The 15,825-nt window shown below is 42.4% G+C and overlaps 1 protein-coding gene across 1 annotated transcript in view; it reads right to left on the bottom strand.

The window, feature by feature from the left end:
- Positions 1-15,203, bottom strand: part of LOC307041209 (uncharacterized protein) — an 87,339-nt gene extending 72,136 nt beyond the window's left edge. The window contains exons 1-10 of the mRNA XM_079684535.1: positions 14,858-15,203; positions 14,343-14,734; positions 12,652-12,751; positions 7,616-7,711; positions 7,183-7,260; positions 7,056-7,112; positions 5,668-5,736; positions 4,576-4,647; positions 4,280-4,396; positions 2,869-2,943 (exon numbers count right to left, since the gene is read on the bottom strand). Of these exons, the coding sequence (XP_079540661.1) occupies positions 2,869-2,943; positions 4,280-4,396; positions 4,576-4,647; positions 5,668-5,736; positions 7,056-7,112; positions 7,183-7,260; positions 7,616-7,711; positions 12,652-12,751; positions 14,343-14,734; positions 14,858-15,196 (1,395 nt within the window). The 5' untranslated portion in view covers positions 15,197-15,203. The remainder of the gene's footprint in view (positions 1-2,868; positions 2,944-4,279; positions 4,397-4,575; positions 4,648-5,667; positions 5,737-7,055; positions 7,113-7,182; positions 7,261-7,615; positions 7,712-12,651; positions 12,752-14,342; positions 14,735-14,857) is intronic.
- Positions 15,204-15,825: the final 622 nt, after the last annotated feature.

The raw sequence follows: 15,825 nt of genomic DNA, 5'->3' as shown, positions 1-15,825 counted from the left end.
GGTCAATAAACCATCAGGTCATTAAACCATCAGGTCATTAAACCATCAGGTCATGAAACATCAGGTCATTAAACATCAGGTCATTAAACCATCAGGTCATTAAACCATCAGGTCATTAAACCATCAGGTCATGAAACATCAGGTCATTAAACATCAGGTCAATAAACCATCAGGTCATTAAACCATCATGTCATGAAACATCAGGTCAATAAACCATCAGGTCATTAAACCATCAGGTCATGAAACATCAGATCAATAAACCATCAGGTCATTAAACCATCAGGTCATGAAACCATCAGGTCATCAAACATCAGATCAATAAACCATCAGGTCATTAAACCATCAGGTCATGAAACCATCAGGTCATCAAACATCAGATCAATAAACCATCAGGTCAATAAACATCAGATCATATATATATATATATATATATATATATATATATATATATATATATATATATATATAATAAACCATTAGATCAATAAACCATCAGATCAATAAACCATCAGATCAATAAACATCAGATCAATAAACCATCAGGTCATGAAACATCAGGTCATTAAACATCAGGTCATTAAACATCAGGTCATTAAACCATCAGATCATTAAACCATCAGATCAATAAACCATCAGATCATTAAACCATCAGATCAATAAACATCAGATCAATAAACCATCAGATCAATAAACATCAGATCATATATATATATATATATATATATATATATATAATAAACCATTAGATCAATAAACATCAGATCAATAAACATCAGATCAATAAACCATCAGGTCATTAAACCATCAGGTCATTAAACCATCAGGTCATCAAACATCAGATCAATAAACCATCAGGTCAATAAACATCAGATCATATATATATATATATATATATATATATATATATATATATATATATAATAAACCATTAGATCAATAAACCATCAGATCAATAAACCATCAGATCAATAAACATCAGATCAATAAACCATCAGGTCATTAAACCATCAGATCAATAAACATCAGGTCATTAAACATCAGGTCATGAAACATCAGGTCATTAAACCATCAGATCAATAAACCATCAGGTCATTAAACATCAGGTCATTAAACCATCAGGTCATTAAACCATCAGATCATTAAACCATCAGATCAATAAACCATCAGATCATTAAACCATCAGATCAATAAACCATCAGATCAATAAACCATCAGATCAATAAACATCAGATCAATAAACCATCAGATCAATAAACCATCAGATCAATAAACATCAGATCAATAAACATCAGATCATTAAACCATCAGATCAATAAACATCAGATTATATATATATATATATATAATAAACCATTAGATCAATAAACATCAGATCAATAAACCATCAGATCAATAAACCATCAGATCAATAAACATCAGATCAATAAACATCAGATCATTAAACCATCAGATCAATAAACATCAGATTATATATATATATATATATAATAAACCATCAGATCAATAAACCATTAGATCAATAAACCATCAGATCAATAAACCACAGCTACTAAACTCAGCCTGTAACTGTGCTGGTTAGAGAGAAACGATGCACAGCAGACATCACAAAATGAGATGCATTGTGGGACATGTAGTTTATGGGCAAAGCGCTTCTTTCTAACCGTATAATAAATGTGTTATATTATTAGCAAGCTCTTGAGGGGCCACATTAAATGAAGTCGCGGGCCAAATGCTTTGAGTGTGACACCCCTGCTTTAAAGGGCCCGTGTCCTGCTTCTCTGGTTCTGACCCGTCCCCTTGTGTTCTGTAGCTTCTGCATGTGAACGGTCTGCAGAGTCTCAAACCCTCAAAGTGCACCCTGTAGCGAGTAACACTCTAACTCAGAGAAGACCTGGCTGTGCTGCCCCAGAACGCCTCGTTGGACATTTCCTGGGTATGGTGACGTAACCATACCCAAATGCACCAATTGGTCCAAATGGACCAATCCGCGGAGCCGTTACGTTAACTTCCTCACACACACACTCAATCTTTTCTCAGCTGCAGCTCCGCGGATTTCTCAGCCTGAGACGGCGGGACACAGCGAGGCTGTGAGTCTGTGTGTGAGCACATACACAGACTCACAGCCAGGACCAATCAGAACAGAGTGGGCGAGCTGACCAATCAGAGCACAGTGGGCTCACAGGGAGGGGGGGGGGGGGGGGGGGGGCAGGAGCTCCAACAAGGCGTGTAGGACAGAGAGTGAATACACAGACTATACAGAGATGACCTTTGGGACCTTTAAAGAGTGCCTGTTCTTCTTCTGTGGTTTTCCCTCTCCTGTAGTTCTAGGTGTTAGTGCATGTTAATGGTCTGCAAAGGCTAAAATCCCAAATCCTCCAGAGGGAGTTTCTCTCACTTATTATCTTTTTTTTATTTGTTATAAATCGTATCAAAATGTTTTACTTTTTTTTGATGAATTTTTACAAAGTGAGTCTTGTGTTGAAAACAAGGATCTTGAAATGTACGACAGTGTTGTGTTTTTAGACAAAGGTGCATGAAAGTGAAATACGTATTGACAGGACATTAACCTGCAAGTATCCAGAAAGATGAAATCAACACCATCAGAAGGTAAGACAAAACAGAGGCTAACATTTTATAAAACAATCAAATACATTTCCAAGAACATCTTCTTTTGAGTTTCCAGTGATGTTATTGCATGTCACCTGATATTAAGAGGTTGTGCAGTTGGTCAGTAAAAGTGTAATTAAAATATCAATTCAGGGCATTTTATTGCATCACAATTGTTTTACTGTTCAATGATGTTAAGTGCAGACGTTATTACAAACTCAGAAGACGATTGGGTGATTCTAACCTTAAAGAAGACCTCACCTCTGATCCCTTCTTGCTCGACTTGTTGCTTTTCAGCGACGTCCTTTTCTTCTTTTTACTCGACTTTAGAGACGTCTGCGCAGAGGAGAACAAACACAACATGGGTGTGTGTCATTCTTGTTTATAAGACAGTGTGAGCACCCTGGATCAACACTGACATTGTGGGGACCAAAGAAGTCGCCAGAGTTTATATAGAAACCAATCCAGACAGTAAGTGGAGAACAATATTGTTTAAAAGATAGATAGATGGATGGATGGAGAGAGAGAGAGATAGATAGAAAGATAGATAGATAGATAGATGGATGGATGGATGGATGGATGGATGGATGGATGGATGGATGGAGAGAGAGAGAGATAGATAAAGATAGATAGATAGATAGATAGATAGATGGATGGATGGATTGAGAGAGAGAGATAGATAGATAGAAAGATAGATAGATAGATAGATGGATGGATGGATGGATGGATGGAGAGAGAGAGATAGATAAAGATAGATAGATAGATAGATAGATGGATGGATGGATGGATGGATGGAGAGAGAGAGAGATAGATAAAGATAGATAGATAGATAGATAGATAGATAGATGGATGGATGGATGGATGGGTGGAGAGAGAGAGATAGATAGAAAGATAGATAGATAGATAGATGGATGGATGGATGGAGAGAGAGAGAGATAGATAGAAAGAAAGATAGATAGATAGATAGATAGATAGATGGATGGATGGATGGATGGATGGATGGAGAGAGAGAGATAGATAGAAAGATAGATAGATAGATAGATGGATGGATGGATGGATGGATGGATGGATGGAGAGAGAGAGAGATAGATAAAGATAGATAGATAGATAGATAGATAGATAGATAGATGGATTGATGGATTGCGAGAGAGAGATAGATAGATAGAAAGATAGATAGATAGATAGATGGATGGATGGATGGATGGATGGAGAGAGAGAGATAGATAGATAGATAGAAAGATAGATAGATAGATAGATGGATGGATGGATTGATGGATTGCGAGAGAGAGATAGATAGATAGAAAGATAGATAGATAGATAGATGGATGGATGGATGTATGGATGGAGAGAGAGAGATAGATAAAGATAGATAGATAGATAGATGGATGGATGGATGGATGGATGGAGAGAGAGAGAGATAGATAGATAGATAGATAGATAGATAGATAGATAGATAGATAGATAGATAGATAGATATATAGATGGATGGATGGATGGATGGATGGATGGAGAGAGAGAGAGAGAGAGATAGATAAAGATAGATAGACAGATACTTTATTGATCCCAATTTGGGAAATGTTTGCGTGATGAGCTATGATACTGCTGTCCTGATAAGTCGGTCGGTGAGTCGGTTGGTCCCCACAAGTACAGGCTGACAAACGTGTGTGTGTACCTGTGTTTTGCGGACCCTGATGATCCAGGTGGGCGGGACGATGGCGGCAGCGTGAGCGCCCAGAGAGCAGCACTCCTCGATCTGCTGCAGCATGAAGCACGTCACCTTGTTGTGGTACTGAAACACAAACAGGAAGTCGTGATATGGATCTAATAACAGTGTGGTTAGGGTGTCATAACGGCATAACACAGGAGTGAAGCCCATTTAAGGGTTAGGTCAGAGTGAACGTGAAGTGAAACTGAGGTATAGCTGCAGTTAGTGAGTATTAACACATCTGAAGATTCATTGTGACTCACCGCCTGCTTGCACCACGAACAGCTGATGGCCACGATCTCTTTGCTGTGGAACGAGAACTTCTGCTGGAACCCCTGAGAGGGAAACAAGAGCTCTGAATCACAACATAATATAATAATACACCACAAAGTGTTCTGAAGGAGGCCGGGTGGGAGTACTCAGGTCTGGTACTTTAGTAAAAGTAGAAGTACTCAGGTCTTGTACTTTAGTAAAAGTAGAAGTACTCAGGTCTTGCACTTGAGTAAAAGTAGAAGTACTCAGGTCTGGTACTTTAGTAAAAGTAGAAGTACTCAGGTCTGGTACTTTAGTCAAAGTAGAAGTACTCAGGTCTGGTATTTTAGTAAAAGTAGAAGTACTCAGGTCTGGTACTTTAGTAAAAGTAGAAGTACTCAGATCTGGTACTTTAGTCAAAGTAGAAGTACTCAGGTCTGGTATTTTAGTAAAAGTAGAAGTACTCAGGTCTGGTACTTTAGTAAAAGTAGAAGTACTCAGATCTGGTACTTTAGTAAAAGTAGAAGTACTCAGGTCTGGTACTTTAGTAAAAGTAGAAGTACTCAGGTCTGGTATTTTAGTAAAAGTAGAAGTACTCAGGTCTTGTACTTTAGTAAAAGTAGAAGTACTCAGATCTGGTACTTTAGTAAAAGTAGAAGTACTCAGGTCTGGTACTTTAGTAAAAGTAGAAGTACTCAGATCTTGTACTTTCGTAAAAGTAGAAGTACTCAGATCTTGTACTTTAGTAAAAGTAGAAGTACTCAGATCTTGTACTTTAGTAAAAGTAGAAGTACTCAGATCTTGTACTTTAGTAAAAGTAGAAGTACTCAGATCTTGTACTTTCGTAAAAGTAGAAGTACTCAGATCTTGTACTTTAGTAAAAGTAGAAGTACTCAGATCTGGTACTTTAGTAAAAGTAGAAGTACTCAGATCTTGTACTTTAGTAAAAGTAGAAGATTTAACACTTGATTATATTTCACATCATTCATCCAGATCTGTAAAGTAACTAAAGGTATGAAATACATGTAGTGGAGTCAAAGTACACAGTAGTAATATAATCAAGTGAATTACAACCTCAAAGAGTAAAGAGTTACTTCCCTCACCTTCCCACACTGCCGACACCTCCCCGTCTGACGCCTCCGGTGGACCCAGTGGTGCCGCACCGCGTTGGACTGAAACAACACAACGCCGGATCAATAACCGGATACAATACAACAAATATATAAAAGTTGTGAGAAATGCATCGCATGCCTTCTGTCATTGTTACACTTTGCTAAGTCATCCCGTATGTTTGGAAGGTGGAGGAAATATTGATAATTATGAGAATAAAGCTTTATTTAAATAGCAATATGACACACATTTTTAAAGACTTGTTTTAAAGACTTGTTTTAAAAACTTGTTTTAAAGACTTGTTTTAAAGACTTGTTTTAAAGACTTGTTTTAAAAACTTGTTTTAAAGACTTGTTTTAAAGACTTGTTTTAAAGACTTGTTTTAAAAACTTGTTTTAAAGACTTGTTTTAAGAACTTGTTTTAAAGACTTGTTTTAAAGACTTGTTTTAAAGACTTGTTTTAAAAACTTGTTTTAAAGACTTGTTTTAAAGACTTGTTTTAAAAACTTGTTTTAAAAACTTGTTTAAAGACTTGTTTTAAAGACTTGTTTTAAAGACTTGTTTTAAAAACTTGTTTTAAAGACTTGTTTTAAAGACTTGTTTTAAAGACTTGTTTTAAAAACTTGTTTTAAAGACTTGTTTTAAGAACTTGTTTTAAAGACTTTTTTAAAGACTTGTTTTAAAGACTTGTTTTAAAAACTTGTTTTAAAGACTTGTTTTAAAGACTTGTTTTAAAAACTTGTTTTAAAGACTTGTTTTAAAGACTTGTTTTAAAGACTTGTTTTAAAAACTTGTTTTAAAGACTTGTTTTAAAGACTTGTTTTAAAGACTTGTTTTAAAAACTTGTTTTAAAGACTTGTTTTAAGAACTTGTTTTAAAGACTTGTTTTAAAAACTTGTTTTAAAAACTTGTTTTAAAGACTTGTTTTAAAAACTTGTTTTAAAAACTTGTTTTAAAGACTTGTTTTAAAAACTTGTTTTAAAAACTTGTTTTAAAGACTTGTTTTAAAAACTTGTTTTAAAGACTTGTTTTAAAGACTTGTTTTAAGAACTTGTTTTAAAAACTTGTTTTAAAGACTTGTTTTAAAGACTTGTTTAAAGACTTGTTTTAAAGACTTGTTTTAAAGACTTGTTTAAAGACTTGTTTTAAAGACTTGTTTTAAAGACTTGTTTTAAAAACTTGTTTTAAAGACTTGTTTTAAAGACTTGTTTTAAAGACTTGTTTTAAAAACTTGTTTTAAAGACTTGTTTTAAAGACTTGTTTTAAAGACTTGTTTTAAAAACTTGTTTTAAAGACTTGTTTTAAAGACTTGTTTTAAAGACTTGCTGATTCGTTTGTTCCCATTAGTAGTTGGAGAGCGGAAACAAAGTGCAGCTCTGACCTCTCTCACGGCTCGAGACGCTGGCTCTCTGAACGACGGCTTGCACCTGAAATTGATCTGGAGACAGAGGATGGAGGGTGAGGACATATCGATATATAAAAGTGATATAAAGGGAGGAGAGAAGCACCTTCCGCAGCTGCTCCATGCAGAGGCTGTGGACGGAGATCTTACATCCCGCACACTTCTTCCTCGCCACCGACTTCTGCTGCAGGAAGAAAGAGAGTTGTTGTGATGCAGAGTGGAAGCTTCACAGCGTGTGTCTGGTGAAAGCATGAGGGCGTTAGGGAGATCGGCTCGCTGAAGGAAAGTCTTCTTTGTTTGGGAACGTAGAACAAGTTCAGCTGCTGTACTTTATCCTGCTGATTCACATCAAAGCTAATGTTCATTTGTTGTAAAAATTGTAAAATGTTGTAAAAAACTTAATTTTGTGTAAAAAAGTAAATTTTGTAACTACGTCATTTTTGGGTAAAACGTAAAAAAATGGAAAAAGTCCTATTCTGGGAAACATTTGGATTGTAGTCATTGATGTATTGAAGAGGACCTTCTGTACTAAGACTCACCAGAGATTTGGCGATGCAGTATTGCTCTCCCACGTAACAGAAGTCTCCGGAGCCGCTGGTCTCAAACCAGATGTGATCTCCGAACAGAGCGTTCTCCTGCAGGAAACACAGAGTCACTGGGTCAGAACATACAGAAACACAGAGGGTCACTGGGTCAGAACATACAGAAACACAGGGTCACTGGGTCAGAACATCCAGAAACACAGAGGGTCACTGGGTCAGAACATACAGAAACACAGAGGGTCACTGGGTCAGAACATACAGAAACACAGAGGGTCACTGGGTCAGAACATACAGAAACACAGAGTCACTGGGTCAGAACATACAGAAACACAGAGGGTCACTGGGTCAGAACATACAGAAACACAGAGGGTCACTGGGTCAGAACATCCATACAGAAACACAGAGGGTCACTGGGTCAGAACATACAGAAACACAGAGGGTCACTGGGTCAGAACATACAGAAACACAGAGGGTCACTGGGTCAGAACATCCATACAGAAACACAGAGGGTCACTGGGTCAGAACATACAGAAACACAGAGGGTCACTGGGTCAGAACATCCATACAGAAACACAGAGGGTCACTGGGTCAGAACATACAGAAACACAGAGGGTCACTGGGTCAGAACATACATACAGAAACACAGAGGGTCACTGGGTCAGAACATCCATACAGAAACACAGAGGGTCACTGGGTCAGAACATCCATACAGAAACACAGAGGGTCACTGGGTCAGAACATCCATATAGAAACACAGGGTCACTGGGTCAGAACATACAGAAACACAGAGGGTCACTGGGTCAGAACATCCAGAAACACAGGGTCACTGGGTCAGAACATCCAGAAACACAGGGTCACTGGGTCAGAACATCCATACAGAAACACAGAGGGTCACTGAGTCAGAACATCCATACAGAAACACAGAGGGTCACTGGGTCAGAACATCCAGAAACACAGAGGGTCACTGGGTCAGAACATCCAGAAACACAGAGGGTCACTGGGTCAGAACATCCATACAGAAACACAGAGGGTCACTGGGTCAGAACATACAGAAACACAGAGGGTCACTGGGTCAGAACATACAGAAACACAGAGGGTCACTGAGTCAGAACATCCATACAGAAACACAGAGGGTCACTGGGTCAGAACATCCAGAAACACAGGGTCACTGGGTCAGAACATACATACAGAAACACAGAGGGTCACTGGGTCAGAACATACAGAAACACAGAGGGTCACTGGGTCAGAACATACATACAGAAACACAGAGGGTCACTGGGTCAGAACATCCAGAAACACAGGGTCACTGGGTCAGAACATACATACAGAAACACAGAGGGTCACTGGGTCAGAACATCCAGAAACACAGGGTCACTGGGTCAGAACATCCAGAAACACAGAGGGTCACTGGGTCAGAACATCCATACAGAAACACAGAGGGTCACTGGGTCAGAACATACAGAAACACAGAGGGTCACTGGGTCAGAACATCCATACAGAAACACAGAGGGTCACTGGGTCAGAACATCCATACAGAAACACAGAGGGTCACTGGGTCAGAACATCCATACAGAAACACAGGGTCACTGGGTCAGAACATCCATACAGAAACACAGAGGGTCACTGGGTCAGAACATCCAGAAACACAGAGGGTCACTGGGTCAGAACATACATACAGAAACACAGAGGGTCACTGGGTCAGAACATACAGAAACACAGAGGGTCACTGGGTCAGAACATCCAGAAACACAGGGTCACTGGGTCAGAACATACATACAGAAACACAGAGGGTCACTGGGTCAGAACATCCAGAAACACAGGGTCACTGGGTCAGAACATCCATACAGAAACACAGAGGGTCACTGGGTTAGAACATCCAGAAACACAGGGTCACTGGGTCAGAACATCCATACAGAAACACAGAGGGTCACTGGGTCAGAACATCCAGAAACACAGGGTCACTGGGTCAGAACATACAGAAACACAGAGGGTCACTGGGTCAGAACATACATACAGAAACACAGAGGGTCACTGGGTCAGAACATACAGAAACACAGGGTCACTGGGTCAGAACATACAGAAACACAGAGGGTCACTGGGTCAGAACATCCATACAGAAACACAGGCTCACTGGGTCAGAACATCCAGAAACACAGAGGGTCACTGGGTCAGAACATCCATACAGAAACACAGAGGGTCACTGGGTCAGAAAATACAGAAACACAGAGGGTCACTGGGTCAGAACATCCATACAGAAACACACAGGGTCACTGGGTCAGAACATCCAGAAACACAGAGGGTCACTGGGTCAGAACATCCATACAGAAACACACAGGGTCACTGGGTCAGAACATCCAGAAACACAGAGGGTCACTGGGTCAGAACATCCAGAAACACAGAGGGTCACTGGGTCAGAACATCCAGAAACACAGAGGGTCACTGGGTCAGAACATCCATACAGAAACACAGAGGGTCACTGGGTCAGAACATCCATACAGAAACACAGAGGGTCACTGGGTCAGAACATCCAGAAACACAGAGGGTCACTGGGTCAGAACATACAGAAACACAGAGGGTCACTGGGTCAGAACATCCATACAGAAACACAGAGGGTCACTGGGTCAGAAAATACAGAAACACAGAGGGTCACTGGGTCAGAACATCCATACAGAAACACACAGGGTCACTGGGTCAGAACATCCAGAAACACAGAGGGTCACTGGGTCAGAACATACAGAAACACAGAGGGTCACTGGGTCAGAACATACAGAAACACAGAGGGTCACTGGGTCAGAACATACAGAAACACAGAGGGTCACTGGGTCAGAACATCCAGAAACACAGAGGGTCACTGGGTCAGAACATACAGAAACACAGAGGGTCACTGGGTCAGAACATCCAGAAACACAGAGGGTCACTGGGTCAGAACATACAGAAACACAGAGGGTCACTGGGTCAGAACATCCATACAGAAACACAGAGGGTCACTGGGTCAGAACATCCATACAGAAACACAGAGGGTCACTGGGTCAGAACATCCAGAAACACAGAGGGTCACTGGGTCAGAACATACAGAAACACAGAGGGTCACTGGGTCAGAACATCCATACAGAAACACAGAGGGTCACTGGGTCAGAACATACAGAAACACAGAGGGTCACTGGGTCAGAACATACAGAAACACAGAGGGTCACTGGGTCAGAACATCCAGAAACACAGAGGGTCACTGGGTCAGAACATACAGAAACACAGAGGGTCACTGGGTCAGAACATCCAGAAACACAGAGGGTCACTGGGTCAGAACATCCAGAAACACAGAGGGTCACTGGGTCAGAACATGAGAGCTGTCGTGCTGTGTTAGAATAATGTATTTCAGGACCATACCTATATAAGGTCTCTCTATGTTCCTCTCCTCCCTGTCTTTGCAATAAATAACAAAGAAGACCTTTGATCGGCACTTTTCTAATTTGTCCGGAAGATTGAAACTTTAACGGACACTCTGCCGCACGGCCCCCTCCTCCCTTGGAAGAGGCGGAGAGGTGGGTGCTTGTCCTCTGCTGGTGGACTACCGGAGAGAACTACAGCGAGGAAGGGATTGCATTAAATTACAGCGCTTGCCTCGGGGAGGGAGAGAAAGAGCCACAGCGGAGAATAAACAGAAGGGTAACCATGGCAACCATGGGAAGTCTTCTTCGCTGCTTTTGTGGCAGACTACAGCGCCACTTACAGGCCTGGCATATGTACTACAGCGTCTCCAGCGCTTTCGAGTGGCAATGGCCGGCCGTGGCCCAACCCCACATTCCCCTGATAGGTGGAGAGTTGGCCATATAGGCGGAGCTCCTCGTTCCTGGCGTCAGAGAATTTTCAAATCTGTATCAGTCTGTATCAGATCTGTTTTTAGAGATTTGGGTACGAAGGAAAAGAGAGGGGGTTGTGTTTTCTGACACTTGGTGATTTCCTGGAACACATGTTCATGTATGAAAGACGTACAAAGGTGCATTTTGAATGATAGGTCCCCTTTAAAGGAAACCTTTTTTTATTTTGTTTTTGATTACGTTTTGATTACATTTTTTATCCATCCATCTTCTCCCCTTATCCGTGGTTGGGTCGTGGAGGTATCAGTTCCAGCAGAGAGCCCCAAACGTTCCTTTCCCATCAACCAGCTCTGACTGGGGGGTCCCAAGGCGCTCCCAGGCCAGAGAAGAGATATAATCCCTCCACCTGGTCCTAGGTCTACCCCTTGGTCTCTTCCCAGCTGGACGTGCCTGGAACACCTCCCTAGGTAGGCGCCCAGGTGGCATCCTAACTAGGTGCCCAAACCACCTCAACTGGCTCCTTTCGACACGAAGGAGGAGCGGTTCAACTCCGAGTCCCTCCCGGATGACCGAACTTCTCACCTTATCCCTAAGGGAGACGCCAGCCACCCTGCGGAGAAAACCCATCTCGGCCGGTTGTACCCGCGATCTCGTTCTTTGGGTCATGACCCATCCTTCATGACCATAGGTGAGGGTAGGAACAAAAATGGCCCGGTAGACAGAGAGCTCTGCCTTCTGGCTCAGCTCTCTTTTCGTCACTACGGTGCGGTAAAGAGACTGCAGTACCGCTCCCGCTGCTCCGACTCTCCGACCCATCTCACGCTCCATCGTTCCCTCACTCGAGAACAAGACCCTGAGATACTTGAACTCCTTCACTTGGGCCTCGTTCCTTACTTGGAGTGGACAGTCCATCGGTCCTGCTGAGAACCATGGCCTCAGATTTGGAGGTGCTGATCCTCATGCCAGTCGCGTTTTTATAACGTTTTTTATTACGTTTCTGTATTTAGTATTTTATTTAGTTTTTAGTCATTAATTACGATTTTTTTTCTGGTCCGAGCTCTGACACCTTAGGCCTGTAGGAACCTTGTGAATTATTCTTTTTAATATTCTTGTTTAATATATGTATATGTAATATAAGTATTAAACCCAGAGGTTCTGTGGGAACCTTGTGAATTGTTCTTGTTAACATTATAAAGTATTAAAGAGGTTCTGACTCACGCTCCAGTCCACGGTGCTGCTCGGCTCCTGAAGAGTTTCACTTTGTCCCGGCATCGCCTGGTCGGACGCTTCGAGAGGAAGACCCTTCACTAAGGCTTTCCTTAAGGACAAGAGACAGGAGACACTTCCGATCAGTCCCTTCTGTCAGTAAAAACACTCAGTTCTGAAGTCATTTCTTTACTCGTGTGCAACTGATTCACTAAGTGGATTCCTTAAGGATTAAACAGATATAAGGACCTTGTTAAGTCAACATTTTAAGGATACCTTAAGGAGGGTGTTTTGTGCAACCAAATGTATTTTTATAAAACCTTAACTCAGGATATGCAACCAACTTTGAGCAACCATCCCAGACTTTAAGGAAAATATAAACAGACTTTAAGGAAAATATAAACAGACTTTAAGGAAACCCAGAACCGCTCTTTAGAAAATAAAGGTACTCAACCAGTTTAGCCCTGATCCTGTTTTTCAGGCTCGAAAAATGACATTCCCAGAACAAATGACCATATCTTCTAAAAGGGGAACATTAATAATCTTTTTTCTCAAAGTAATGATAAACCTGTGAGTTGGATGTAGAAGAGTCAGAATCAATATAGATGTTTTTTATTTTAAAGAAAATTCAGATTGAACATAGTAAAAAACTGTAAATTATAGTGTCCGTCCACTTATAGTGAAAACCACCCTTGGATGATGGTGAGGTAGACTAAAAGCTTTGGGAATCCAAAGTACAACAGATAAGAAGTGCCCTGTATCAAGACTGATGCAAAACAAGTGATATTTCACCTTTTTAGAGAGATTTAGCAAAAAAATCCACCTCTGAGGTGATTTGGGTGGAAATGGGTTAGACGGTTAGAGCCAATAGAATCGAAGGGGAATCTCCCCTCTCACACACATGCTAAAACAAAAAGGTGGGGGCTTCGCGCACGCAGTTTTGCTCCAGAGTGAAGCTGTCTCTGACATCTCAAAACGGAAAAGCAGGTTTATTGCTCATGGGTTATCAGAAATCATTTCAAGGGGACACAGACACATTGGATTAACCTATGGATTCACTTCAGCGTTTTTATCGTTTTAATGCCATTGAAGACCAGTTTTGACCAGACTACCACACAGGCGAGCCATGTTAGCATTTCTAGCTACCTAGCTCCATATGATTTGATGTCTGTTCTTGTTATTATTTCCGAGAGTTCGTATAATTGAGTGATAATGAAGGTACCCCTCGACTCTGTGTCTCCTCACGATGTGAAACGATGTGTTGGATGTGCAGCAAAGATAAATAATAAGGTTTTGTGAGTTCCGGTGCAGTCATCTGTTAGCATTTTTCGCTTGTTGCTAATTCAGAGGCTCAGCGTTAGCATTGTGGGGTTTTTGGAGAAGAACAATTAAAATGATCAGTTAGATGAGTTTCTTTCCGTTACATGGATATAAAACATTCATCGTTTATTAAATGAACATGCCCTCAGACACAGTATCCTGCAAGATGTTGCAGGAGGGCCCCGGTACCGGGGTCTCTCGGGCTTAACAGGTTAAGGTGTTTTGTGTAACCGATTATATTTTTAAGCAACCTTAAGTCAGACCTTAAGAAAGCTCTTCACTTAAGGTATTTTCTCCAACCAACTTTTTTTCAAATCTAGTCTTGACTTTAAGAGATGATCTTGACTTAAGGGTTTTGTGGCCCCTGACTGTAAGGGACATACAGCAGTAAGTCGCTCCAGCTCTCCAGGGGGATCAGGGGTCTGGGGCCCCTGCAAACAGCCCCCTGGTGGTAGACGGAGGTCCTGCGGGTGTTCAGGGGCCCCCCTCCCAGAGGCGCCCCCCCCCTCCCCGGCCAGGGGCTCCCGGCCTTAGAGATGGTGGAGACCCTCCTCCTCTTCCTCAGGTCTCCTGAGAACAGCTGAGAGGAGTTCCTGCGCAGACAGCGAGGGATCAGGGGCCTCGAGGGGGGGGGCCGCGAGGGGGGGGACTCCCTCACCACCTGAAGGGGGGCGTGGTCCTCCAGAGGGTCTTCTTCCGACACCTGGCTTGCCTCTGATTGGCTGTCGTAGTCGCTGCTGTCTGATTGGAGGCAACTCAACTCCACCTGCTGCTCCTCTAGAGGAAGCCCCGCCTCCTTCTCCTCCTTTTCCTCCTCCTCTTCCTCCTCCTCTTCCTTCTCCTTTGAAGGAAGCCTCGCCCCCTCCTCCTCCTCCTCCTCCTCCTCCTCCTCCTCCTCCTCCTCCTCCTCCTCCTCCTCCTCCTCGGTCATCATGAGGCTAGCCAGCATTATGGAGGACCCCAGCAGGGGGGCGTCGATGCTACGTAGGTTCTTCCCTGTTTTGCCCACAGTGAACCTGGGTGTTGTTGTGCTGGAGCTCCGCCTCCTCGGAGGCCCCGCCCCCCTCACAGGCCCCACCCCCTTCCCCAGGTGCACCGGCTGCAGGTGAGCGCTGGAGCGGCGGCGCTGCGTCAGGGCGCCGGAGGGCAGGCCGGCGTTGGAGCGGCGCCGTGACTTCCTCAGCGGCAGCAGGGCAGCCTCTTTCCTCTTAAAGTGACGCCGGAAAAAAGTATCCATGACGGACGCAGAGGCTGTAGGTGCAAAGTGAGGAGTTAGCCTGCAGCTATTAGCTTCAGCAGGAAGTTAGCCTGCAGCTATTAGCTTAAGCTGGAAGTTAGCTTGCAGCTATTAGCTTTAGCTGGAAGTTAGCCTGCAGCTATTAGCTTTAGCTGGAAGTTAGCTTGCAGCTATTAGCTTTAGCTGGAAGTTAGCTTGCAGCTATTAGCTTTAGCTGGAAGTTAGCTTGCAGCTATTAGCTTTAGCTGGAAGTTAGCCTGCAGCTATTAGCTTTAGCTGGAAGTTAGCCTGCAGCTATTAGCTTTAGCTGGAAGTTAGCTTGCAGCTATTAGCTTAAGCTGGAAGTTAGCTTGCAGCTATTAGCTTTAGCTGGAAGTTAGCTTGCAGCTATTAGCTTTAGCTGGAAGTTAGCCTGCAGCTATTAGCTTCAGCTGGAAGTTAGCTTTGGAGTTAGCCTGTCGGTATTAGCTTTAGCTGGAAGTTAGCTTAATAATTAGCTTGTAATTAGGGCAACAGAGCTATTTTAAAGGTTAGGACACACACACACACACAGAGAGAGACACACACACACACACACACACACACACACACACAGAGAGAGACACACACACACACACACACACACACAC

The sequence above is a fragment of the Notothenia rossii genome (assembly GCF_949606895.1).
Source record: "Notothenia rossii genome assembly, chromosome: 5".
Lineage (NCBI taxonomy): Eukaryota > Metazoa > Chordata > Actinopteri > Perciformes > Nototheniidae > Notothenia > Notothenia rossii.
Note: the sequence above shows the minus strand (reverse complement) of the source record. Positions and strands in the feature narration are given on the sequence as shown.